The following is a 26262-nucleotide window of genomic DNA, read 5'->3' on the forward strand; positions in this document are numbered from 1 at the left end:
GGCACTGTTGGAAGATACCAGAAATACCAGTTAAGAGTCACAAGGGAGTGAGAAGTCACAAGGAAATATACCTGATAATTGTGCAGTTATTTCTCAAGACAGTTTCTAAGAGCCTCTAACACTAGCACATTTGCAATAGCACATTTGCATAGCAGGTTCCATGAATGGTCAGGGTGGTCCTTTTTGAACAAACACTCCCTGAACCCAGGAAGTGGGTGGGTGGAGGAATGTTGCTATCTGTTTTATGATTAGCATGCCTTGGAGCATTGAGTCACAAAGGTCACATTCTTAAGCCTGGGCCTAAGGGCCTAGTTTTTTTGTTTTTATGTTACTTTTTCACCTTCAAAGCTTTCTGTGTACTGAGCTTCTGAGTCCTGCTAGGCCTGATGATGGTACTCCTACAATCCTGGCACTCAGGAGGCTGAGGGAGGAGGATTGCCATGATTTTGAGACCTACTTGGGCTACACACAGTAAATTGCAGGACAACCTCGGCTGAGGAGTAAGACTTTGTCTCAAATAACAAACATAGGGCCAGTGAGGTGGTTTGAAGGGTAAGAACGCTTGCAAGCAATCCTGAATTCAGTCTCTGGAACCCATTCCCTAGCATTGTCCTCTGACCTCCACAGACACAATCACCCCAATGTTGTTCTCATGTTTCTGCATATGCTTCTAACCCACAGCTTAGAAGCTAAGCTAGCTCCTTTCCAGGACTCTCACTTCAGCGTACGCTGACAACGCTGGGTAAAAAATTATGCTACACAGCTGTGCCCTGCAACTACCAATTAACAAGGCAGACAGGAGTCTGGGATGGAGCTCAGTGCTGTTTGCTTAGCACATTTAAGGCCCAAGTTTGGTCTCTAGGGTTTGAAAGGAGACTGGGGTACAAAATGAAAAACCAGATCATGACTATATGCCAGCCATTGTTTTGTAACTTCCTAGAAAGTGAGACCTGAATGAACCTGAACATATATAACCAATTTCTTCTATTTGATCTTTTATGCTCTCCACAAAATTAAAACTGTATTCACATCTTCCTGAAGGTACCTGACTGAATTAAAAAAAAAATGACCTGAGTTTTAACCTCTTCTGAAAAATGGAGAGATGAACCAAGAAATCTTGCAGAATTGGTTTATTTAATACAAAAGGCATTTCACATTTATTAGGTACAAAGACTATCAACTTTGGCTTTTTTCCCATCCAGCATTCTTTGCAATAGTAGTCAAACAATTAAAAAGTCAATGTATCAGTAGTTACTTTTCTATTGCTGTGATTTAACACCATGACCAAAGCAATTTATATAAGAGGTTATTTGGGATCAATCATGACATAACATTGGCAGCAGGCATAGGAAACTGAGAGCTTACACCTCAAGCAGGCATTTGAAGCAGGGGGAACTAACTGGGAGTAAGGCAAAGACTTAAAGCCCCGTCCCTGGTGATTCATTTCCTCCACCAAGGCCACATATTCTTTCCTTTCTCTTCCTTTTTTTTTTTTCTTTCTTTTTGAGAAAGGGTTTCTCTGTGTATCCCTCAATGTCCAGAATTGACACTGTAGACGACGCTTGCCTTGAACTGCCTGCCTCTGCCTCTGGAATGCTGGGATTAAAGGCGTGCACCACCATTGCCCAGCTGAGGTCACATTTCTTAAGTCTCTCCAAACAGAAGCCACTTGGACCTAGTGCTCCAGTACAGAGCCCATGGCAACATTTACATTCAAACTACCATAGACAGCTTCTCACTGTTCAGCCCAGGCAGGCTGGCCCTGAACTTGGGATCCTCTTGCTTCAAGGATATTGAATGCTAAGATTACAGGCCTGCACCACCAAGACCATTGAAATCAAGGATGTATTTGGAATCAGGCAGTGACACATGTCTGTAATCTCAGGATTCAACATGCTTCTCGCCTCCTAGTGAGGATCTGTGCAAGAATCTCACTGCCACCAGCTGTGGGCATCTTATACTCAGACAATGAAACACTGTATGGCTTTTATGATCTGTATGTATAAATAGACAAAAGTCTGATTTTAATTTGCAAAAACTTCAGAATTCAGAAAACTTGAAAAAAATGTATCATTTTATTTGCACACTTAGAAAAGTTGTACACAGAAACTTATCGTTTGTAAAACAGAACTGTTAGAGAGGGTGGCATTTTTATTTTTAAATCATTAAGACTGGTCAAGAAATAAAACAAAAACATAGTAAAATGTTAAAAAAAATTAAAGAACATTCTTCCAAGTATAAATTTTATAAATACAAAACAAATTCACAAATGACTTTGAATGCTAAATAAATATCTAGTTAATAAATTCAGTCGGCACTGGCTACGGCACGTCAGAGCTAGAGAATTGGATTCATTCATGTGTAGTGTTGAAACCATGTGCTCATGAAACAGTCTTAAGACACATTCTGTGGTCTAGAAGAGTTACTGTGGAGACAAAGCCTCCTTACGACTGAAACTCCTAAAGCTCAATGACAAAATAAATCATAGTTGAAAAACTATTTCCCAAGATACCTGAACACATGAATGATCTCAAAATGTACAAAAGCCTCTGTAAACCAGTACTGTACCCAATACATCTATAAAACTTAGTAGATACTGAACAAAACGGTAGCAAAGGAAATCTTTCCTACATTCTCCTGAGTGCTTAATAGTAAATTGAGACTATAGTGCAGGCCACACTTGGATGTGGTCAACCAGCTGTTATTGCTTTATACATGTATCTGCTTTAGAGCATGATTTAATGTTCCATGTTCATGAACGATTATGTTTTTCTTCACGTATAGCCTTTAGAAGGACAAAAATTAGATCCGTGACTTCTTTGCAGCTAGTGGCATGCTAACCTGGTCCACAGGACTGGGTGAGACGTGGAGTCCAAGCTTTTGAGCTTGAATATGAAAAAACGCTTGAAGCCGAGTTCCAGCTTTTGCTTCACTCGTGTTCCGAGGGTTGTATTCAAAGCAGTTTGAAAACATTAACTCAATATCATCAATAAACTCAGCTGGAGAGAGAAAAACAAGCAAGATTAGGGACAGCAGTAAACACATCAGAAGAGATCTTTTTTTGTACACTGGAAAGCTCACTAAGAAAAGGGAAGTCAGAAAAGAGACTGAAACAAGGCAACAGAACTTGAGCTTAAAGTTGTTCAATTGTAAATAGTTTAAACTGTTGTGCAGAGCCCAGGCTTGCGTGCACTCTATGTTTACACAGCTCTGACTACAGAGACAGAGGCCTTGCTCAGCTTCCCAGGAGGCCTATGGTTAATCACTGCATCAAAACCAAAATCTTCTCCCACTAACACCGGACTCTACAGAATGTCTCTAATTATTTAACCTCTTTTTTTTTTTTTTTCCGAGACAGGGTTTCTCTGTGTAGCCCTGGCTTTCCTGGAACTCACTCTATAGACCAGGCTGGCCTCGAACTCAGAAATCNGCCTGCCTCTGCCTCCCGAGTGCTGGGANTAAAGGCGTGCGCCACCATGCCCGGCCTATTTAACCTCTTTAACCAATCCATTTTAACCAGTTTATACTAACCAATCCATACTTAACTCATCCATCTTTCACCTCAGTATGTACATCAGTATGTACTAATAATAAGCATTTGAGGGACATCCTGGGCTGCCAAATAGCCAACCTATACTAATGTACATCATTTAAAACAAAATAAAAATAGTAACATCTCTTAAAAGCACTAAAAAGGAAATGATAGGTTACTCACATGCTAATTTATATTCACATTTATTTACTTTTTCTCGAATTATATTTAAGGCAATGGGCTTCTTAATGATGTCATAGTAGTCTGGGACCTGTAAAATAATAAGGTATTTCATAGTACAAAGAAATTATTGGACATATATGGTTAAATTAATTTTTATACCCCCAGAACAACTTAATATCAACTTCTGAATACCTTTATTCCATTAAAATATGTCACATAATTTGAGTCATTATAATGATGTAGAAGCCCACTTAATACCATCATATATATAATTTATTATGAAAGGAAAAAAACTGATATATATATATATATCCATAATATTTATTAGTGAGCATTATTGCATCTATAGTAATGACTAGAATGTGACAATGTTTACTTAATTGATGACAAAAACCATCTATAAAAAATAAAAGCTGGAATTCGTGGCAGTCTTCAGCTACAGAGAAAGCCTTAGGCTAGACTGGGTTGTTTGAAAGAAAACCAAAACCCTGCCCAGTGAGACACCTCGGGGTGGGTTAGGTGCAGGCGCCTGCTACTAAGACTGCTACTGATTACCCGAGTCCTAACTTACGGTGGGGTCCTGTCTTCATCACTCAACTGGTGGAGTGTGCGCTATCACACACAAAACAAACTAGTTTTAAGATGTTATTCTATATTAACTAATCCTTCAGATTCTTGCTCTGCAGATCTCAAAGTAGAAGCTACTATGACTTGGTAAAGAGCACCGGCTGCTTTTCCAAAGGACCTGGGTTCAAGTCCCAGCACATGGCAGCTAAATCATCTATCAAGTTTCCATAAAGACTATATCATATAAACGTAAATTAGGTAATAGTTTATAAAGTCTAGGTATATTAATATTATTACCTGGATTTTAGAAACCAGTTTCAAAAAGGGCCAGCTATCATCATGCCGTACCAGTTCCACGACAAGTTGTTCAAAAGCAGACAATTCATGAACACCTCCTTGCCTGCCAGAACTTCTTCGATTCAGTGGTACAGGAGATGACTCTGAATAAGAAATTTTAGGCAGTATCAAAGCAAAATATTGAATATAAGTTAAACCTGTTACAGAAATACAAGCTACACCTTACAGCGAGCTTTTTTGCCCTTCAAGTATATGTGGTGTCAGTGTATGGCTGCAGGCCTGCATGTGTGTGCACAGGTGCACGCGGAGGCTTATGTTGGAGTCAGGGTCTTTAAATCACACCCTGGGCTCTCTGATATGGCACATGGTGGCTGACTTGGGATGCACTGTTTTGGTCCTGTGGGCTGCCTCCCCACCCCCCTGCCACATTACATGGCTTCTGAACTCCTGGTACCAAGGCTTGGGTGCCTGGGTTCTAAGCACTGTAGGCTGAGCTACCGCCTCAGCCCACCTAACTTACTCTGAAAGACGTAGAAATGAAAAAACAACAAACAAAAATAGTGATAAAGGACTCAAATCTTCTTAGGTAAGGAAGAATATAAATTAGATTTCATACCTGTAGATTGTCTTTTCCTGCCTCTTCTCTTAGATTCACTATCCTGGAGAGAAAGATTTTCAGCAGTATTTAAAGGTATCAACTGTCTGCTTGATCTCGAGGTGCTGACCCTGAAGTTAGTGAAGCTGGGACTGTGTTCTGGGGTATTATCAGCACCCTTCCGTCCTCTGCGTTTTCCATGAGGACTAAGCAATTCCACAAACACATCTTGCAGTGCACTAGGGCTGTGGCGAGTGGAGCGACTACCAACTCTTAGAGATCGAGTGTCTGTGGGAGGAGCAGATCTGGTTTTCCTTAGGTTTTTGCTAGCAGATTTAGAAGCAGTGGTCTTGGGCGTGCTCTGCTGACTCCTTGAAGGGTATCTTCCAGGGTCTTGTCGTTGGCTGCGACTTGGGAAAGAAGGGCCAAATCTCCCTCTTGTTTTAATTGGCAATCTAACTTGGGGTCTTCCTCGTTTTGGTGGGCTATGAAAGTACAACAATTGTACAATAATGAAAAATGAAGAACATATGGTTATTTGTACTTAATCATTGAGTTGTACATAAATTACTTTTGCATATAAACTTATGCTATAAATTCATATCACACACATACACACACACACGCACTCACACACACTCACACACTATGGTATATATTATCATAGCCTTTAAGTTTAGAGACAAGTTCTTGTGTATTTCTCTGAAACAAGGGAGGACATTTATTCTCTAGGTGACTAGGATACCATCATGGAAATCAAGTCCTGAACCGTGATAAACTAATAAAACCTTCAGGAGAACTGTAAACAGACCAAGTCCATATCGCTAAGAACACAGGAAACTAATGGACTAAGCTTGCATTGTGCTTCTCCTGTGCCATCACCACTGACAGAGGCGACTGAGAGGCTAGCCAATGGCTAACATGACATAGGTCTCAAACTTAAGGTTCATGAAGACCAAGCCAAGAACCTCTTTACTACTTTCTGATTCTGAAATAAGTTAGATATAACTTATCTCTCTACATACTTCTATTTAACAAGAAACATTCATAAGAATTTTCCAAAATTATTGACCAGTTGATGTGTGTGTGTCTATGTAGTGTATGTACATGTTCAGGTGTGCTAGTCCTACATGGGCCAATGCTGGGTGTCTTCTATTGTTGCTACCTTATTTTCTGAGACAGGATCTCACACTAAAGTTGGACCTGGCTCATTAGGCTAGACCAGCTAGTCAGAAAATGCCCGGGACCTGCCTTTCTCCACATCCCCCATCCCAGGGCTGGGGTCAGAGGTGTATGCTGCCACACCCAGCTTTGGTGTGGGGGTTGGAAATCACACTTGGGTACTCATGCTTGTACAGTCTTCAGTTTACTGACTATCTTTCCAGGCCTCCAGACGTCTTTTGTTATGTTTAATATAATATTGCCTTCCAGAGCCACAATGGTGGTAGATGGTCTCAGTTTGCTGGTACTCTCTTTTTTTCAAAAGTATTTTTATTTTATGTGCACTCACATTTTGGCCGCACATTTTATGCCTGTGTGAAGGTATCAGATCCCCTGAAGTCAGAGTTACAGACACTTATGAGCTGTCATGTGGGTGCTGGGAATTGAACCTGGGTCCTCTGGAAGAACAGCTAGTACTCTTAACTTCAGAGCCATCTCTCTAGCCCAGGAGACGGTACTCTTAAAAACAAACAAAAAGCCGGGCAGTGGTGGCACACGCCTGTAATCCCAGCACTTGGGAGGCAGAGGCAGGCGAATTTCTGAGTTCGAGGCCAGCCTGGACTACAGAGTAAGTTCTAGGGGCTACACAGAGAAACCCTGTCTCGAAAAACCAAAACAAACAAACAACCCCATAAAATTGGAAAGAAAAGGTGGTGAATGTCATCTTCAAGTAAAGGAGAAAAAAACCCTTAATCTCAATGAAACACACCAGATGGCTCCATTTTAACTATTTTCCTATGACAGTGGTTTTTGAATTGGACAGTTCTTGGTCACTCTTGCCATACTTGGTTTCTTGGTTCCATGGCACTGGTACAGATATTTAAGATGAGAATAAAGATTACAGTATGATGCCCCCATTGTGGTATAACCATCTACTGGTGGAGAACTAATGGACAGAAATATACCTAGTAAATATGAATTTTTCTTATTTTAGTCCTGAAAAAAAGGGTCAAATTGAGTGTAGTGGTATAATCTGAGCACTGGGGTGGGGGTGGTGCTTAAAGGCAAGATCACATCAAGTTTGAGGCTGTTTCAAGGGGGGAATAGAGATGAACTAAAGGAAGACTACTCCAGTGCTACCACGGCAAGAACATCCAGCCTTTAAACCTCAGCACCAGGCCCGAGGGACAGCTCACTGTGTGCAGAAGAACTGGTAATTCTGGGGGCAGTGGGGTGAGGACAGATTAGATCAGAAACACCTACCTTGGAAATATTCTGAAATATTTATAATATGTAAAACGCACAGGTAGTTTCAGGACAGTTATGACTCAGCTATTCTTGTGGGTCTGAAGGGTCACAGGCGAGAAGAGCCTTTCTCACACTGCAAACTGCACTCACCTGAGCGCTTCCTCGTCGTCAGAGTCCTCCTCATCGTGCTCCACCTCATATTCTTCCTCCTCACTTTGACCCTCTTCATCATCATCGTCAACTTCATCATCATCATCTTCCATACCCTCTTCCATTTCTTCGTCACTTTCCAAGGACGGTCTCTGCCGAGAGGAAAGTCTTCTAGAACGTTGCTTTGGTCGACATTCTGGACAAAACCAATCTCCATCAGGAACAGTCTGAACAAACCACAAAAATGATCATTATCTATCTACTGTCAAAAATCTCCCTGTCAACGTGCCCAACAGACAAAGATGAGAATACCTTGAGCTTTGGTCGGACACAGTAGGTGTGATGCCCTCGGTCGCAGCCATCACACAGCACCATGTTTTCAGCATCTCCCTTTTTCCGGCAGATCTTGCAACGTGCGTTCAGTATGGACTTAGACCACATCACACTGCGATCCAAGGTTGATAAATGCAGAAACACTTGGGATAGACTAGCAGAGGAAAGGAGAGACTCCCTCCAACGGTCCAGGACAGTTTTATAAGAACGTCCGCTGTCACTGCCATCTTGAAATGAGAGGGGAAAGTGATTGAAGCAGAGGTAAATGTCTACTAGAATTACTTTCTTAGTAGTTTAAATAGCTCTGATGTCCTGCTTCTTCAAATGTTTATCAAAAGAATTATGCTTAATTCTGAAAACTAAAGTTCCATGTAACCCAGCACTTGGGGGTAAAGCAAGGCATTTCTGTGGTTCTGAGACAGGCTGCACTATGCAGTGAGCTCCAGGTCATTCTGGGTTGCAACAGAGTGAAGCTGTCTCATCCGCAAGCTGCCCACACCTAATGTTAAAGAGAACATATCTGTAGAGCTGTATTTTTAAAAAATTGACATAAGGAATTACTTAAGGCTTGAAGTTTGAATAGTTAAAAGAGAAAAGAATTTAGGCAACGTGTTCCCAATTGAGTCTTTGTATCAAATCTTGGTTTAATTTAAAACTGGTTAAATAAGTTTTTCCTTTGAATCAAGAATGCTACTTCCCCATTGCCAGAAGAATGATTCAAACACAATAAGGTTTCTTGTGAGCTGCTAGTACATGCTCTGATATAGGCAAATGTGTTGGCTGTGTGTTCCTAAGGGTGAATATACTACACACCACTGTGTAGTGTAATTCAGAAAGTTTACCACAGTACATGGTTATTATCCTAGCACTCAAGAGACTGAGGCAAAGGGTTGCATATATACTAAGTTCAAGGCCATCCTGAGCTACTTTGCCCTATCTCAAAACAATAAAACATGCCCCCATCTTAAACTAGCCAACCAAACAAAACAAAAAAGGAAAACACAGCCAGCAATATGACCCAGCAGGTAACATGCTTGCTATGCAAGCCTGGTGATGTGAAAGGAAAGCAACTCTAGTGTTCTCTGACCTCCATACCATGCTGTGCCATGCTTGCACACAGACAAACCCCCAAATACTAATTAAGACAAACAAAACATAGAGACAACATAACCCCTTAAAAGGTTTGAAGGGCTCAGAAGTACAATGCTTGCCTTGCATTTCCATCCCCAGTATCACACACCTATACATATCCACATTCACACACCACCAACCAAAACATTGTAAGAACTAGCAAAATCAGACAACTCAGATTATCAAAACTATATAGAATATGAAAAACTACATTTAATATGTTTCATTTAAGAGTTCAAATCAGGTATTCCTTTCTCAAAACCCTTCCCACTCAAGTTCTTATTTTTCTTTAAGAAATCTACATTTACTCTGCTCATTTAAAAAATATAGATCAGGGAGGCTCAGTGCTTAAGAAGCTTAAGAACACTGACTGCTCTTCAGAGGTCATGAGTTCAATTCCTGGCAACCACATGGTGGCTCACAACGATCTGTAATAGGATCTGATGCCCTCTTCTGGTGTGTCTGAAGACAGCGACTGTGTGTGTGTGTGTGTGTGGTTTTATATTTTTAAGCACAGACTAGTTTACACGACGACTCGGAACTGTGGTGAGTGTGCAGCTCAGTGGAAAGCATGGGTCCACCAGGCATCCATCAGGTCTTGGGTTTGATCCCCAGTGCAGCCAAAAGAGCAACAAAGAAATAAGAACTACAAAGAACTTGTAAATATTAACAGAAACTCAGTAGGACAAGGGAAAATCAACAGATGAGTCAAAAATCAGACTCCTCCCCACCCCAAGACAGGGTGTCTCCAAGTAGCCCTGGCTGTCCTGGAATTGACCTCAAACTCAGTGATCCATGTGCCTCAGACTTGTGAGGGCTGGAATCAAAGGCATGTGCCACCAAAGCCAGGGAATCAAATGACTCCAAAGCTTGAGAAAATGAAGTCAGGTCAACCATATGTAGAATGTGAGCAGACAATATTCCCACTTCATCTTTCTGAGTCTCTCCTGTTGCTCAGATGATTCCCAAGGACTCCATGGCACACCACAGAACTGTTCTACCCTTGAACAAGCCCACACCCCAAGGTAACTTTTGCAGATGTATATGAGCTAGCTGAATTCTGAATTCTGATTTCAGCTCCTCTCTTCCTCTGGGGTGTGTAATCTACTAAAATGCACTGGCTTTATCTTTGCCCCACTCTATGCTTCTGACTTGACTTCATTAAAAGGCTCCTTGGAAAGCTCTGGCATAAAAGTATCCCCAAGGAAGTACCAACAAGCACCGTTAGTTAAAAGATCATAAAGACATCTTTCTGGACAAACAAATCTGCACCAGTTCTTACTAGGTAATGGCAAAAAATAAGGCTGGAGAATGGTCAACACGTTAGGGTGAATGAAAAGTCAATTAGAGGCTTGTGTAGTCTTGGAAATCAGTGTGAATCATGGGTTGGTGAACTTTTCTCTTTTTCTTTTTAAAGATAATGTAGCTCAGGCTAATTTCAAATTTATGATCCTATCAACTCAGCCTCCTAAAAGCTGGGATAACAGGCTGGTACAATCCCAGTTCTTTGGGGGCAGAAGTGGAAGAGGATCAGCTCCCTGCACCCTTGACTGGATAGCCAGACTGACATCTGCTATGCTGGCTGAGCACTGGGACTCTGCCCACACCACTGTCCTGGGCTTTCTTTTGACATGAGTGCTGGTGATTTGAACTCACGTGCTCATGTTTGTATGACTGAGTCATCTCTCAAGCCTTGTCCTTACCCCTCTGTGGGCAGAGGGTCTCCTGTGGCTCAGGGTGCCACTTTCCAACTCCCTACATTCCTTAGGATGGCCTTTACTTCCTCAGGGCTAGAGCACAGTTGTACACAAACCCTCCCAGACCTGCTTCCTTCACTCAGAAACAAGTTCTGACAAGCCCATCACAGCTCGCAAGCTAGCTAGGTTCTCAAGGACAGAATGCCTCACTTCTCTTATCGTTCATTTGCTAGTCTGGATACATTCCTTAATAAAGTGTCCACATAAAATGATTAACATAAAAAGTATACCAAGATTCCCTAGGGTTCTCTTGATGTAGGAGAAAAGCACACTGAGCAATCTATGTCACACAAGATAAGCCCCCCTTAGTGTCACACAAGATAAGCCCCCTTTGTGTCACACAAGTAAAGATAAGCCCCCTTTGTGTCACACAAGTAAAGATAAGCCCCCTTGTGTCACACAAGTAAAGATAAGCCCCTTTGTGTCACACAAGTAAAGATAAGCCCCTTTGTGTCACACAAGTAAAGATAAGCCCCCTTTGTGTCACACAAGTAAAGATAAGCCCCCTTTGTGTCACACAAGTAAAGATAAGCCCCCTTTGTGCATCTTGGGATCACACCTAAGTGTACTAAGATTTACTTTGCACACATCAACTTAGAAGAATGTAGGAGGCTGGTAAGATGGCTCAGCAGGCAAAGGCACTTGCTGCCAAGCTTGATAGCGAACTTCCATTCTGGGACCAGAGAGAGCCAATTCCCTAGGTGTCCCCTGACCTCTATCCATGTACACAGCATGCACATGCACGTACAAGCATATTCACACAATAAATTAGTGAAGACAAAAAAAATTCTGATTATTTAAAGTGTAATATGAAGCAGTCAACTATTAGTAAGGTAATAGTTGTTTTGTAAGCTTGTTTCCAAGTCCATTCCTTTCCCTTAAGATTACATTCAAGATTTTCTTTCAAAACTAAATATGCACATTAGTATTCAGCAATACAGAGGTAAAATGGCTCTTTATAAGACAAAACACACATTTCTGTAAGAAGTTAAAAATTTACCATCTCTCACACTAGATTGATCGTCCTCTCTCTTTTTCTTGTTCTTTTTTTTTCTAGCTCCCTTTTGATCTTTATTAATTTCTGTGTTACCTAATTTCAAATTGACAAAGTTAGTTGAGAATTCCTATTATAGCTTAAGGATTTAACCATAAGCATGACATTACGATGAAATTACCAACCCAAACAAATACTTCTCATACCACCCCATCTAAGATAATTAACTGAACATGATTCTCTTCCCCAAATTAAAAAAAAAAAACCCACAAGCCCATTTTTAGCAGTGCAATAAAAAGGTTGTACTCATTCTCTTGTCCTTTGTGTACTAAGGACTGAATCCAAAGTTGTACACACACTAGGCAAGCACTCAGTGGAGCTGAAGTTTTAGCCTTTGTGACAGGGTATATATAGCCCTTGTTGGCCTAGAACTCACTATGTAGACCAGGTTGGCCTAAACTCAGAGATCTACCTGCCTCTACCTGCTTTGTGTCTAGCCTCTACTTTAATTGTGTTTATGTGTGTGTGTGTGTGTGTGTGTGTGTGTGTGTGNGNGNGAGAGAGAGAGAGAGAGAGAGAGAGAGAGAGAGAGATTTTTTGTTTGTAACTGGCAGCTACCTGTATTTACTTAATATGCATGTATATGCATGTACCACACAGTGCCTATAAAGGCCCAAGGACAACTTTTAGAAGTCAGTTTCTCCTCCACCTCTGTGGGTTCTGAGGACTGAGATCAGGTCACTGGGTTCCTACAACAATGCCTCTACCTGTTCTAGCATCTCCCCGTCTCTATTTTAACTTTTATTTTGAATGTCAGGTATGTAGTGCATGCCTGTAATCCTAGCAGCACTTGATTGGCTGAAGCAAAGACTGCTGTGAATTCAAGTCCAGCTCAGAATACACAGCAGGATCCTATTTCCAGCAACACCACCTAAACAATTATTCTGAGAGCCCAGACTGGTTTTGAATTTGTGATCCTCCTCAGCCTCCACAATAGCCGTAGAAGAGGAGGAAGCCTTGAGTGAATGTCTATTGTTGGCATGAGTGTGGCCTCAACAAGGACTCCAAAGTCTCAGCCTCACAGGAGTGGCAAGCCCTACCTATGTCGAGGCTCATCCTGGCAAAGCACTCTTCAGGAGTCCTAGTGCAAGTGGATCACTGTGAGTGAGTGGATGCACAGAGGCTGGCAACTGGACCAAGCCCTTAGGCTGCTGGCCTACAGAGATCCTCCTACTGAGACAACCAATCCTCCCTCCTGCTCCCTTCTGTACCTAATAAGCAGGCTGAGGTTCCTGATTGCTGGAGGTAGTAGGTACCCCCCCATCAGGGGTAGCATACTCACCTCACCTCCAGCTTCCCTGCATGTGTGTCTACATGTGGGGTCCCAGGACCCAGGGCATGCAGGACACAGTGACAGTTAAGAGCACAGATGAGTGCCACTATACCCGGTGAGTTTGCTATACAGAGAAACCCTGTCCCCAGGGAAAAAAACCAAACAAACACATCTTTGAGGCTGCTTAATTTCCTATGTTGAATTTTTAGAAGACTGCAGCATGCATTCTATCTCAGACATTCATAAACTAAAACTTCATTTTCTCTCTCTTCCGCATGCCCTGCAGGCCTCTCAGGCACGCTGGCTTTGACTCCAAAGCCTCTTGCTCCTCCTTCCCAGTGCTCGGTCAGTGCTCCGCCACCTTTGAGCTTCAGTTAAGAACCCAAAGAGTTTCTTTTATCTTTCAGCATGAAATTTAAGTTCTAAAATGACTATATTTACATGTAGTATACATAAGAATCACTGTGGCCCTCCATAATCCAACAGACAACTCCCACTGGATTTTTCTGGCCCAAAGCTTTACACAGTTGAAAACATGGGCTAACAAAACAACAAGATCTTATTTCCCCCTGAATTTAGAAAAGAAACAGGGCCAGGTGTGGTGGCACATGCCTTTAATCCCAGCACTTGGGAGGCAGAGGAAGAGGCAGGCGGATTTCTGAGTTCGAGGCCAGCCTGGTCTACAGAGTGAGTTCCACGACAGCCAAGGCTATACAGAGAAACCCTGTCTCGAAAAACCAAAAAAAAAAAAAAAAAAAAAAAAAAAGAAAAGAAAAAAAGAAAAGAAACAGGTTTTCAAAGCAGATGGGCGGCTTCTCTTAACCCCTTATCTTAGATAGTTCAGGGAGAGCCTTTTATGGGATACAAGGGCAAAACAACCTGAGGCAAGGGTGGGATCTCTGGGCTAGGCAGGAGGTTTTTTCCTGTTTTCCTCCCTTTCCCACTAGAGGATGAACACACCCACTGTTATCCTTGATGGATAAGCCATGGCTCTGGCACCTCCAGTATCTGGGGTCTTCACTGCAAACCGAAGAGTTTGGATTATGGATCTCTTCTGGCCCCTCCCCGGAACTCCAACCATACCTCATGAGGCTAAGCCTCAGCCACTCGCCATGACTCCCTCCATCTTTTTCCAAGCCTTAAACATCTAAGTTCTGTTGTCAGCTTGACACTCTCTGGACACAGCAGCCTCTGGGTGCTGACCCTGAGAAAATACTTTCCTATTGTCCCAAGGACTCACAGACATTTCCACCTCAGTGGTGTTGGTCTCTTAATAATCAGTTGATTCTTCAGTTTCTGTTAATCCGCACACAGACTTTTAGTCCAGATATCACAAACAACCCCTATTCTAAGTGTCAAGAGAACATCTGAAACCTCGGCCACAGCTCCACTCACTGCATTTCTCTGTTTTCTTAACTTCTAGGCGCCCACTAGAAGGGCCCATAAATTCTGAGCACATAGGCCAAGCAAGTACTCTACCACCAAGCTGTGTCCCCAGCCTTCCCCGAACCTCTTGTAACTCCCTTCTATCCCTATCTCCCCCACCCCCGACCCCATACATGTCTCTTCACCAGGCTCATAACTTTTGATTTGGCCTTGTGATCCATTTAACTAGGAACATCTGCATTACCTGGATTGAACAACCCACAGGAGCCTGGTGAGTTGGGGATACAGCTTAAGGCTTGCCCTGAGTCTATCAACAGCAAATAGCTCATCAGTGAGAGTCCATCTCCTTATCTTGAAAGTGGGGTGCCATCTGCACTTTTTCAGAGGACTACGAGCATAAGCCTGAGAGCATAAGCCTGTAACCCCAGCTGAGAGGAAGACACTGAGTTCTAGGCCTGCCTGGGCTACAGAAGAGTTCAGGTCATCCTGAGCAACTTAGTGAGACCCCATCTTACAACTCTTGAAGAGCAGGAGGAGAGCTGGGGCTACAGCTCAGTGGCAGTGTTGACCTAGCATGAGATGCAACCCTAGAGATTCAATCCTCAGGACCAAACCCCAGCAAACAAAACAAACCATTAGATGATACGAGAAAGGCCCATGACCGATGCCTTCCATGTGATGTGATTTATTTAAGTTATAATAATAATATCAATTTATAAGAACATGAATAGAGCCGGATGTGGTGGCGCACACCTTTAATGCCAGCACTCGGGAGGCAGAGGATTTCTGAGTTCGAGGCCTGCCTGGTCTACAAAGTGAGCTCCAGGACAGCCAGGGCTACACAGAGAAACACTGTCTCAAGAAGAAAAAAAAAAAAAAAAAAGAATAGGTTTGTAACAGTGGGACATTAGATACAAATTCTTCAATATAAGTGCATTATATGACTATATTTATATTCTGAAATTGAATGATACAGTTGCTAGCAGAGGTTCTTAACCCGTGGGTCACAACCCTTTGGGGGGGGTCGAATGACCCTTTCATGGGGTCGCCTAAGACCATCAGAAAACACAGATGTTTACATTACAATAGCAAAATTATAGTTATGAAGTAGCAACAAAAATCATCGTATAGTTTTGGTCATGACAACATGAAGAACTGAATTAATGGGTGGCAACAACAGGATGGCTGAGAACCACTCATCTATAAGAAGTTACAGATTTTATGTTGTGAGTGTGAGTGCTTGCCGGCCTGTATGTATGTGTATCACATGCACTCCCGCTGTTCACAGAGGCCAGGAGAGGGTGCTGGACCCAATAGATCTGCAGTTACAGGAGACTGTGGGCTGCTGTGTTGGTGCTGGAAACCAAACCTGGGTCCTTTTGAATTAACATAAATGCTCTTAACCAATGAGCTGTCTGACACTTCATTGTTATTAGTCCTCACATCAATTAATATTAATATCATTATTTAAGAAATTCAGCATTCTAGTTGTTCCTTCCCATGAGACCAGAAAAGTATGGGTTTTATCTTCTCTATAACCCCAGTGAAATATAAACTTTTTTTTTTTTTTTTGGTTTTTCGAGACAGGGAGACAGGGTTTCTCTGTGTAGCCCTGGCTGTCCTGGAACTCACTTTGTAGACCAGGCTGGCCTCGAACTCAGAAATTCGCCTGCCTCTGCCTCCTGAGTGGGATTAAAGGCATGCGCCACCACACCCGGCTTGATTTGAATTTTGAAATCTATATTTTTTGAAGACAATAATTAGGTTTGTGGGTTGGCCCTAAAAAGCCTAATAATTGCATAAATAGCCTAAAACGACCGTATTATTTCTTCCATTCTAGACACAAATTGTCGCTCAATGATAGAGTCTGCCTAGCATACACGAGGCCCTGGGTAATCCCCAGCACTGCCTACCCACACCACAGATGGTAGAACATTTCTTCATCTATAATCCTACACTTTATATTTCTAACTTAATGTTTCTTGGGTAATACATATTTTTAAACTAAATCTCCAAATGGAGATTTAAATCACTAACAAAAATTTTACGTTACAAAAACAAAACAAAAAAACCCCAAAAAACAAAAACCGTTTTCACCTAATTTATATTATTTGAAGTCTGGATAAAAATACTTTTTGGCAATTTTTTTTGAAACATCACACAAAAAGAAATAAGCTTAAAAACGTGACTGTTTCGAGTAAGCCAGGAAGCAATATTTACATATGATTTAAAATACATCTTACCTGAAAAGTTCATCTTTTAAAAGAAATGAAATCAATTTTAGCCTATCAAGTTCATTATGTCAGTCTACAACTCCCAGTAGGAGGAAACTTCACATTATTTAAAATCCAACTAGTATTTTGAAATAAGATACTCACCAAGTGGAGCTTTGAGGAAACGCCGCTCAATGCCCTGTTCTATCTGAAAGAGGGCCAGGGCCAGATAATGAACCACACTGCTCACTGACTGTGGTGTACTGCTACTGGTTGGGATGGTACTTGGAGTTTCTGTTTTAATCCCCAAAAGTCTATAATTAAAATAAAAATCACAATTTGGTGAAACTCGGACCCACTCATTTTTCCAAAGTTTGTTTGTGTGCATGGATATATGTTCATGACACAGCACCCCTGAAGGGTTTATTTGTGTGCATTTGTGTGCATAGATGTATGTTCATGACAACCTCAGGCGTCAGTTTTGCCTTGAGACAGGTCTGTTTCTTTTGTCTGCCATTGTGAATGGCAGGCTAGCTAGCATGAACTCTCAGAGATTCTGTCTCTGCTTCCCATGTGGCCACTGAGAACCCTGGGACCGTGTCCCACTTTATGTGACTTCTGAGGATTCCTACTTGCATGGCAAGTGTTTTATCCACCAAGCCATCTCCCCAGACCTCAAAGGTTTATTGACACCTATGTTATAGAGTTTCCCAATCTCAAAGAGATATCATGAGTGCATGGAGGACCTTCTCTCCTAGTCAAGGAGAGAAGGTAGAAGAGGGAAGGCCTCTGGGGAACGTGTCAGAAGTGAGGGTGACAGACCTTAAAGCCTATGGAGTGCCCCCCACTTCCTAGACGTCAGCCACCAGACTTACATCTCCAGTGTAAAACTTATCACTTACTAAAGTGCTTTCACGCTTTCACACGCTCCTCAGCACAGAAAACCTCTTATAATATATTCTGTTCTTTACAAGACCCAAGTCTCCCTGTATAGTCTTCTATATAATCTAGGTTGGTCTTGAATTCACAGTCCTCCTGCCTCTTTCTTCAAGTTTGGGGATTACTGGTGTGCACCCCTACTCTGGCTCTCTAGCACATCCTTCACTGTTACCCATGTTCTTCCAAGACAGTTTCATGTCTTTCCAACATGTTTCAGAGGTGAAACCACTGAGAAGCGTGTAGCAGCCACAATGATCTTCCTGAGGCAGAGGTGTACTTAGCTCTTAGTTGTAACAGTACAAACGAAGCAACAGAGGAAAATGTAGAAAAAAATCACCTCAGTGGAGAGACAAAAAACAAAAAAACAGGGGCTGGTGAGATGGCTCAGTAGGTAAGAGCACCCGACTGCTCTTCCAAAGGTGCAGAGTTCAAATCCCAGCAACCACATGGTGGCTCACAACCATCCTTAACAAGATCTGACTCCCTCTTCTGGAGTATCTGAAGACAGCTACAGTGTACTTACATATAATAAATAAATAAATCTTTAAAAAAAAAACAAAAAACAAAAAAACAGGCCAGCCTGGTCTACAGAGTGAGTTCCAGGACAGCCAGGGCTACACAGAGAAACCCTGTCTTGAAAAACCAAACCAAACCAACCAATCGACCAACCAAACAAACTCAAAAACCAAAAAACCACCACCAAAAAGACCAGCCCTGTTTTGGTGTGTGTGTGTGTGTGTTTCTGGGGGTCAAACCCAGCCCCTCAGCTACACTGGCAAGTGTTTCACGACTGAGCCATCTGCTAGCCCACCTCAGAATTGATTCATTTATTTAGTGAGTTTGTGTATACCGTGAGAGTGTGGGTTCTCACATACCACAGCACATATGTCAGAGGACAACTTTTGATAGTCACTTCTCTCCTTCCACTGTGGTAAAACAGGCTCCCTCTTGTTTTCTGCCCTGCTGTCTACTCCAGGCAGGCTGGCCTGAGCTTCTGCACCTGTTTCTGTGTCCACACAGAAGACTGGGTTTGCAGGCACATGGCACAGTAATTTTTAATGGGCCCTGGGTTACAGACACAGGTTCTCAGGCTGCTGACAAGCCTTTCACCGGCCATGTAAGCAGGAGGACCCCAGTTCAGACCCCAGCGCACACACAGCACAAGGCAGGCCTGGCAGCAGCTCACTGGCCAGCAACCCTGGCTGAACTGGTGACCTCCAAGCTCAGAAGAGCCTTAGTGAAGGATGAGAGATACTGACTTCTGCTTTCCACACACATGTACACTGTCCCCAAATAATATAATAGAATGACATTAAGCACACTATCTAAAGAACCCAAACAAAAGAAGCCAAAAACCTAAGCCAGGACTGGTGATCAGTCCAGAAGCCGTTTACCTGTCTCTTACTATGACCCTTGCTTGTTCCATTTCCATCTCTTCCACGTCCTCATTCACAGTTTTAATCACTCCGTTCTCCTTGCTTTCCTCACTTAACAGCTCATATCGTCCATTCTCCAGGGCTGATCTCCAGACCTGTCGATCTGTAACCTGTAATGAAACCTAGAGTTACTAACCCTGAAATATGGGAATACATTACTCCTAAGAGCTATGTACTTAATTCATGTACATTCTAGAACAGAGGAATCAAAAAAGTATAAAAAAAATAAGGTTACTGCACCCAGGAGGCTGAGGCAGTAGGACTGGCAGGCAAGCCAGGGTTATACAGAGAATTCGCTCAAAGTCCAAACCATGAGAATAAAGTTACTCAATGATCTAATGCAATTTGTATTATGTATGCAGATGAAAAGCTTTAGTACTTTAGTCTATTTTTTTTTTTTTAAGATTTATTTATTATATGTAAGTACACTGTAGCTGTCTTCAGACACTCCAGTAGAGGGCGTCAGATCTTGTTATGGGTGGTTGTGAGCCACCATGTGGTTGCTGGGATTTGAACTCTGGACCTTCAGAAGAACAGTCGGGTGCTCTTACCCACTGAGCCATCTCACCAGCCCACTTTAGTCTATTTTTAAAAACCGCATTTGTGTGTGTGTGTGTGTGTGTGTGTGTGTGTGTGTTACTATGTGGCCCAAGCTGGTCTTGTCCTCCTGCTTCAGCCTCTAAAGTGCTGGGATAACAGGAGTGTGAGGCATTATGCACTACTTTACAATCAAATGTTTTTGTTTTGTTGTTGAAATAAGCGCTCTTCATATAGCTCAGGCTTGTCTGGAAGCTCACTTTGTAGACCAGGTTGCCCTCAATTCAGAGATTCACCTGCACCAGCCTCCTGAATGCTGGGATTGGAAGAATTATGCCACCATGACCAGCTATAAAAACAGTTGTTAAAAATTTAAATTAAATTGTATGTGTATCAGGAAAACCAAGAAGGATGACCATTGTGTGGATACTTCATTCCTCCTTAGAATAAGGAACAAAATACTCATGAAAGGATATAGGTACAGAGACAAAATTTAGAGCTAAGATGAAAGGATGGACTATCCAGAGACTACCCCATCCGGGAATCCATCCCATCATCAGCCACCAAACCCAGATACTAATGCACATGCCAGCAAGATTCTGCTGAAGGGACGCTGATATTGCGGCCTCTTGTGAGGCTATGCCAGTGCCTGGCAAACACAGAAGTGGATGCTTACTGTCAGCTATTGGATGGAACACAGGGCCCCCAATGGAGGAGCTAGAGAAAGTACCCAAGGAGTTGTAGGGGGCTGCAACCCTGTAGGTGNAACAACAATATGAACTAACCAGTACCCCCTGAGCTCGNGTCTCTAGCTGCATATGTAGCAGAAGATGGCCTAATCGGCTATCATTGGGAAGAGAGGCCCCTTGGTCTTGTAAACTTTATATGACCCAGCACAGGGGAANGCCAGGGCCAAGTAGTGGGAGTGGGTGGGTAGATGAGCAGGGGTGGGGGTGGGGTATAGGGAACTTTCGGGATAGCATTTGAAATGTAAATAAAGAAAATAATAATAAATAAATTAAAAAAAAAGAAAAAAAATTGTGTGTGTATGAGTGTTTTATCTGCATATAAGTAAGTCTATGTATCACTTAAGTGTCCCATTCCCATGGTGGCCAGAAGAGAGTGTCAGCTTGGGTCTGGAGTTACAGAATTAGCTATTACTAATTGAAGCTGGGTCCTCTGGAAGAGAAGCCAGTGCTGTGAAACACTGTGCCATTCCCGCCCCTTTAGAAATGATTTCAGGTGGTCATAGTATAAATGACAAATGATGCTGAAGGCATGCATATAACATACATAACAGACATGTTGGTGCAAGTCCATCACCAAGACAGACCATTTTAGTCAATCAAATAGTGTAAAGTCAAGTCTCAAAGATAAAGAAATCAACAGTTGGAGATGTACTTTACTGGAATGTTGGTGTAGTATGTATGAGGTCCTATTAGTGGGGGACAACCAACCAACAAGACTGAGCAGAGAAGGCAGGAGCTGGTTAGGGAAGATGAAAATATAAACCATTTAGAAATATTTACATATAGCAACTAAGGTATAAATAAACATAAGGGACAAACCTTGATGGCTCCTAGTGTCCCTTGATAGATTCTGTCCTCAATATCCAAGAGAAAGTCCCTGAGCCTCAGCTCAAGCTGCCTCTCTGCAGACATCTGGGATATGTCACATGCACCAGAAGATCGTCCCCGAGAAGACACGGGCTTGCTATCAGCCTGAGGTTTGTCTGAAATAACCAAATATTTTAAAGATTTTCTCCATAAAAAATAACATAATTTTGAGATAATTTACATGAAATAACCATAAATTCTGAATAGTCACAAATATTAAAACATGATATGACATGATTTTGAGTAACTCCTTAATAGCTATCACCATAAATCTGGCAAAGGCCTTTGTCTTAGGGTTTCTGTTGCTGAGATAGACACCATGGCCAATAGCAACCTGGGAAGGAAGGGGTTTATTTCCGCTTACAACTCTAAAGTCACACTCCATCACTGAGGGAAGTCAGGGCAGGAACCTGGAGGCAGGAGTCGAAGCAGAAACTGCTTGTTGGCTTTGCTTACCCTGCTCTTATACCATCATCCATGGACAGCCTGCCCAGGCCAGCACCCAATGAGATGGGTCCTTTCCACACCAATTATCAATCAAGAAGCCCTACTTCCTTAGACAGACTAATCCCATGGAAGCATTTTTTCAATTAAGAGTCTTTCTTCCGCCGGGCGTGGTGGCGCACGCCTTTAATCCCAGCACTTGGGAGGCAGAGGCAGGCGGATTTCTGAGTTCGAGGCCAGCCTGGTCTACAGAGTGAGTTCCAGGACAGCCAGGGCTACACAGAGAAACCCTGTCTCGAAACCCCCCTCCCCCCAAAAAAAACAAAAACAAAATTTTGAGAACATTAGTGGCATTATTCTTATGATGTTAGCCACAAAGGATGATATGATTCCATTCATAAGAACTGTGGTACTTGTTCACTCACTCTTGCCAATCCCCAGCCTCATGCTGTTTACCCTCAAGTTGTTCTGTGCAGATACTTTGTCACAATAATGCAAAGCTGAATAACGCAAGCAGTCAGTCCATTGTCAAGGAATGAGAAAAGACTGCTCACACAAACAATGCAAAGGCATTGAGACTCTTCTCTGTATGAATATATGATGATTGTCTAATATGCAAACTAAGAACAGGTCAGGATGAACGCTAACATATTTTAACATATGTGTAACAGCTTGAAATATGTTTAGACCAGGAATGGTGGCACATCCCTTTAATCCCCACACTTAGGGGCAGAGACAGAGACAGAGACAGAGGCAGAGAGACCAGCCTGTTCTACAGTGAATTCCAGGACAGCCAGGGACAGACAGTAACTCAAAAAAACAGAACAAACATTTACCTGAAAAATGGAATTTCTCTTCAGAGAAGAGGGCAAGCTGTGCGCATATTCTGCTCTTTTCCTGTAGCAAGGTCTCTTTTAAGGCACTTTCTCTGTGTCCTCTGGAGTTGAGAGCTTCAATGAGCTGGTCTAGCTGTTCACAAGAACTGTAAAAGCACCACCGGTTTGGCTTATGCACTGGTTTTGGCAGCAGCACAGAGTCATCAAATGGACCTTGGTCGAGGCTGGAGGTAGATTCAGATATGAAGGACTCTTCAGTTTTAATAGATACCTGAGGATCGTGAGGCTGTGCGTTATTGTGAAATGATGAAGGCCTAGGCAACAACATGTCTTCAGTAAGACCTGAATAATCCTCTTCTATGAACAGACCAGGAATGGAAGGGAAGATCCAGTAGCGCCTGTACAGGCGGTCGCGCCCCAGAGGGAAGATGTTGGTACAGGCGATGGCACTCTGGATCTTGTCTAGGAGCTCTTTCTCTTTCCGTTGTTGTTCCTGTCTCAAAGCTTCCTCTGCGTCAGCACTCAGAGGCTCCTGCTTTATACAGTAGCTCATCTCTTGCTTTATACATTGCTTAACTGCAGTTTGTCCCACTTTCCCTGCGTTGAAATAAAATGTATCATTATTGCTCTTTTATTTATTTATTTATTTATTTATTTATTTATTTATTTATTTATCTATCTAATTTCTTTGTCTTTTGTTGCAATTGTTTGAGACAGGGTCCCATTATGTAGTAGATTCGGATACCCTGGAGCTCTGAAAGGCCTCTGCCATCATATTCAGCCTTATTATATTTTCAATACTCACTAAAGAAATACAAAGACACACCGGGCAGTGATGATGCACACCTTTAATCCCAGCACTTGGGAGGAAGAGACAGGCGGATCTCTGCATCTCTGGTCTACACAGTGAGCTCCAGGACAGGGAGCGCTACACAGAGCGCTATCCCCGTCTCAAAAAAATAAAAAACAAGACAACAAAAAAGAAATCAATATGAGACGCAAAGGTAACCAGGATTTACTGTTACAAACTGAAGCGTGTTTTACTGTGGCTGTATCTGAAGCTGGGGCTTTAACTGAGCAGAGTTGGTATACTAGGAACAGGACAACTAGATCACCTCCTCTCTGGCATGCAGAGAGCAAGTTGTGTGAAGACACAATGAGAGATCATTGTGCACAGGTCTGCACATTGCTTTCATACAATAGAGAGTAAAAACTGAGCTGGGCGTGGTGGCACATGCCTTTAATCCCAGCACTTGGGAGGCAGAGGCAGGCGGATTTCTGAGTTCGAGGCCAGCCTGGTCTACAGAGTGAGTTCCAGGACAGCCAGGGCTATACAGAGAAACCCTGTCTCGAAAAACCACAACGAAAAAAAAAAAAAAAAGAAGCTAGGTATATATTCCATTGGGGGCTGGAGAGATGGCTCAGTGGTTAAGAGCACCGACTGTTCTTCCAAAGGTCCTGAGTTCAAATCCCAACAACCACATGGTGGCTTACAACCAACTATAACATGATCTGATGCCCTCTTCTGGTGCATCTGAANACAGCTACAGTGTACTTAGATATAATAAATAAATAAATCTTTAAAAAAAAAACAAACAAAAAACTGGTCAAAACAGACTTAGTAAAACTTGCCAGGGCCCAGAGAGGTGGCTCAGCAGTTAAGAGCACTGACCCTTCTTCTAGAAGACCCAGGTTCAATTCCCAGCACCTACACGGAGGTCACAGCAGAGTCAGTTCCAGGGGATCTGGCACCCTCATATATTCATGCACATAGGCAAGACACCAATGCACATAAAATAAAAAATAAATCTTAGAGAAAACAAATCAAAAGACCCGCTAAATAAAATTTGAAGTTACTTAAGAGGCAGAGGCAAGTAAGACATAGTCTACATAGTGAGCTCCAGAGATCCTGTCTCAAACTGTCCCCCCCTCCCCAACACCGCAGTTGAAGTTAGGAGACACTGATCTATGATAGGCATTAGCAGGGATCTATAGCCCTAGCACTTGGGAGGTAGAGGCAGGAGGATTAGGACTTCATGGCCATTCTTGGCTATATTATGAATTTAATGTTCTAGGCCAGACTATGCTATGTGAAATCTTGTTTCAAATAAACTTGAACAAAGAAAGAAGGGGGAGGAGAAGATGAAAAGGACTCATGAAAAAGAATATTGTCTCTCTTCAATGACTTGTGAATAAAGCACTTTAGTATATATACTATGTCTGCTGTGGAATCACTTGTCTATAATCCCTTTACTCAGGAGGACTTCAAGTCTAAAGCCAGCCTGAGCTGCAAAGTTCCAGGCAAGTCTGGGCTATGTAGTTAGGCCCTGTCTTCATGCAATACAAAACAAAACAATCCCATAAGTACAGTAATGTTTTTCAGAACACCATTTCATAACAAGTTGGTCTTTACAACTCATCAAGGCAGATGTCTAAGATACCACACAGACAGACATGGTGGCACACACCTATAATCCCATCACTTAGCTGTAAAGGCAGGAGAATCAGGTGGCCAAGGTCAGTCCTAGCTACACAGTGAGTTCAAGGCTGACTTGAATAGAGCTGAATCAAGACCTAGCCATGAACCAGGAAGAAGAACCCTGCTGTGAGTGAGCTGATAGATACCTCTTCTGCTCCTTTTATGCGATCCTGGGTCATCTTCATCTTCAGTAACCACACCAGGGTCCAGATCTTTCTGTTCCATTTCTTTGCTCTCAGTACTAGTATCAAAATCTTCCCTTTCTTCTTCCCTGAAAGGAAAAGGAATGAGCTAAAAATCTCAAGAAATTATAAGTAAGAAGTGTGATCCAAGATATGGGTAAGAAAAAAGGGCAGAGTTAAAACCATGCTTGGCCCTAGGAGCAAGGAAGGAAATGAGGGGTTTACATTTATTTACGTGTATGTGTGTTTTGCCTGCATGTATATGAGTGAACAATATATGCTCCTGATGCCTGTGGAGACCAGAAAAGTGGATTCTCCTTGGAACCAGAGTAAGTCACCAAGTGGCTGCTGGGAACCAAACCTGGGTTCTCTCTGCAAGAGCAACCAGTGCTCTTCAGTGCTGAGGGAGCTCTGTGAAGGGAAGTTTAGAGAAGGGAAGATGGTTAGACAGTGTGCTTGCTACAGTGAGGGTGAGAATGTGAATGGTGTGGAGAAGCCGCTCTCCATGGTTGGAGGCGGGGGTGGGGGTGGGCTACCTGCTGATAACAGCTCAGAGTAGGGAGAGATAGGAAGACAAATACCAAGGGAAAGAAGCAGTTGTACTTCAGATACAGTGAGTGAGTGGAATGAACATAATCTGTTATTCCATTATGTTGTTCACATTTAAACTAAAATTATATAAACTTCAGAGGGAATTCTATCACTTAAACTGGGTGTAGTGGTGCATGCCTGTAATTCCAGTACACTAGAGGCTGAGGGATTGAGTTTGAGGTCAGCCTGAGCCTCACAGGAGGTATCAGGTCAGTCAGGGTAAACTGCAAGCTTCACAGACAATAATATATATATATATATGCTATCATTTCTGTTTCTACATCCAAAGTGAAGTTTTGCAGGCTCACATTTTTATTCACCA

The 26262-nt window shown here is 42.5% G+C and overlaps 1 protein-coding gene across 1 annotated transcript in view; it reads right to left on the reverse strand.

Annotated features, from left to right (window-relative positions):
* Positions 1 to 2060: 2060 nt before the first annotated feature.
* The window catches only part of Baz1a (bromodomain adjacent to zinc finger domain 1A), an 86822-nt gene continuing 62620 nt past the window's right edge, over positions 2061 to 26262 (reverse strand). The window contains exons 17-27 of the mRNA XM_021202127.2: positions 25314 to 25438; positions 22689 to 23285; positions 21361 to 21524; positions 19214 to 19365; positions 17046 to 17194; positions 8046 to 8293; positions 7734 to 7960; positions 5196 to 5659; positions 4580 to 4722; positions 3716 to 3803; positions 2061 to 2999 (exon numbers count right to left, since the gene is read on the reverse strand). Of these exons, the coding sequence (XP_021057786.1) occupies positions 2803 to 2999; positions 3716 to 3803; positions 4580 to 4722; positions 5196 to 5659; positions 7734 to 7960; positions 8046 to 8293; positions 17046 to 17194; positions 19214 to 19365; positions 21361 to 21524; positions 22689 to 23285; positions 25314 to 25438 (2554 nt within the window). The 3' untranslated portion in view covers positions 2061 to 2802. The remainder of the gene's footprint in view (positions 3000 to 3715; positions 3804 to 4579; positions 4723 to 5195; positions 5660 to 7733; positions 7961 to 8045; positions 8294 to 17045; positions 17195 to 19213; positions 19366 to 21360; positions 21525 to 22688; positions 23286 to 25313; positions 25439 to 26262) is intronic.

Source organism: Mus pahari, chromosome 7 (assembly GCF_900095145.1).
Source record: "Mus pahari chromosome 7, PAHARI_EIJ_v1.1, whole genome shotgun sequence".
NCBI lineage: Eukaryota > Metazoa > Chordata > Mammalia > Rodentia > Muridae > Mus > Mus pahari.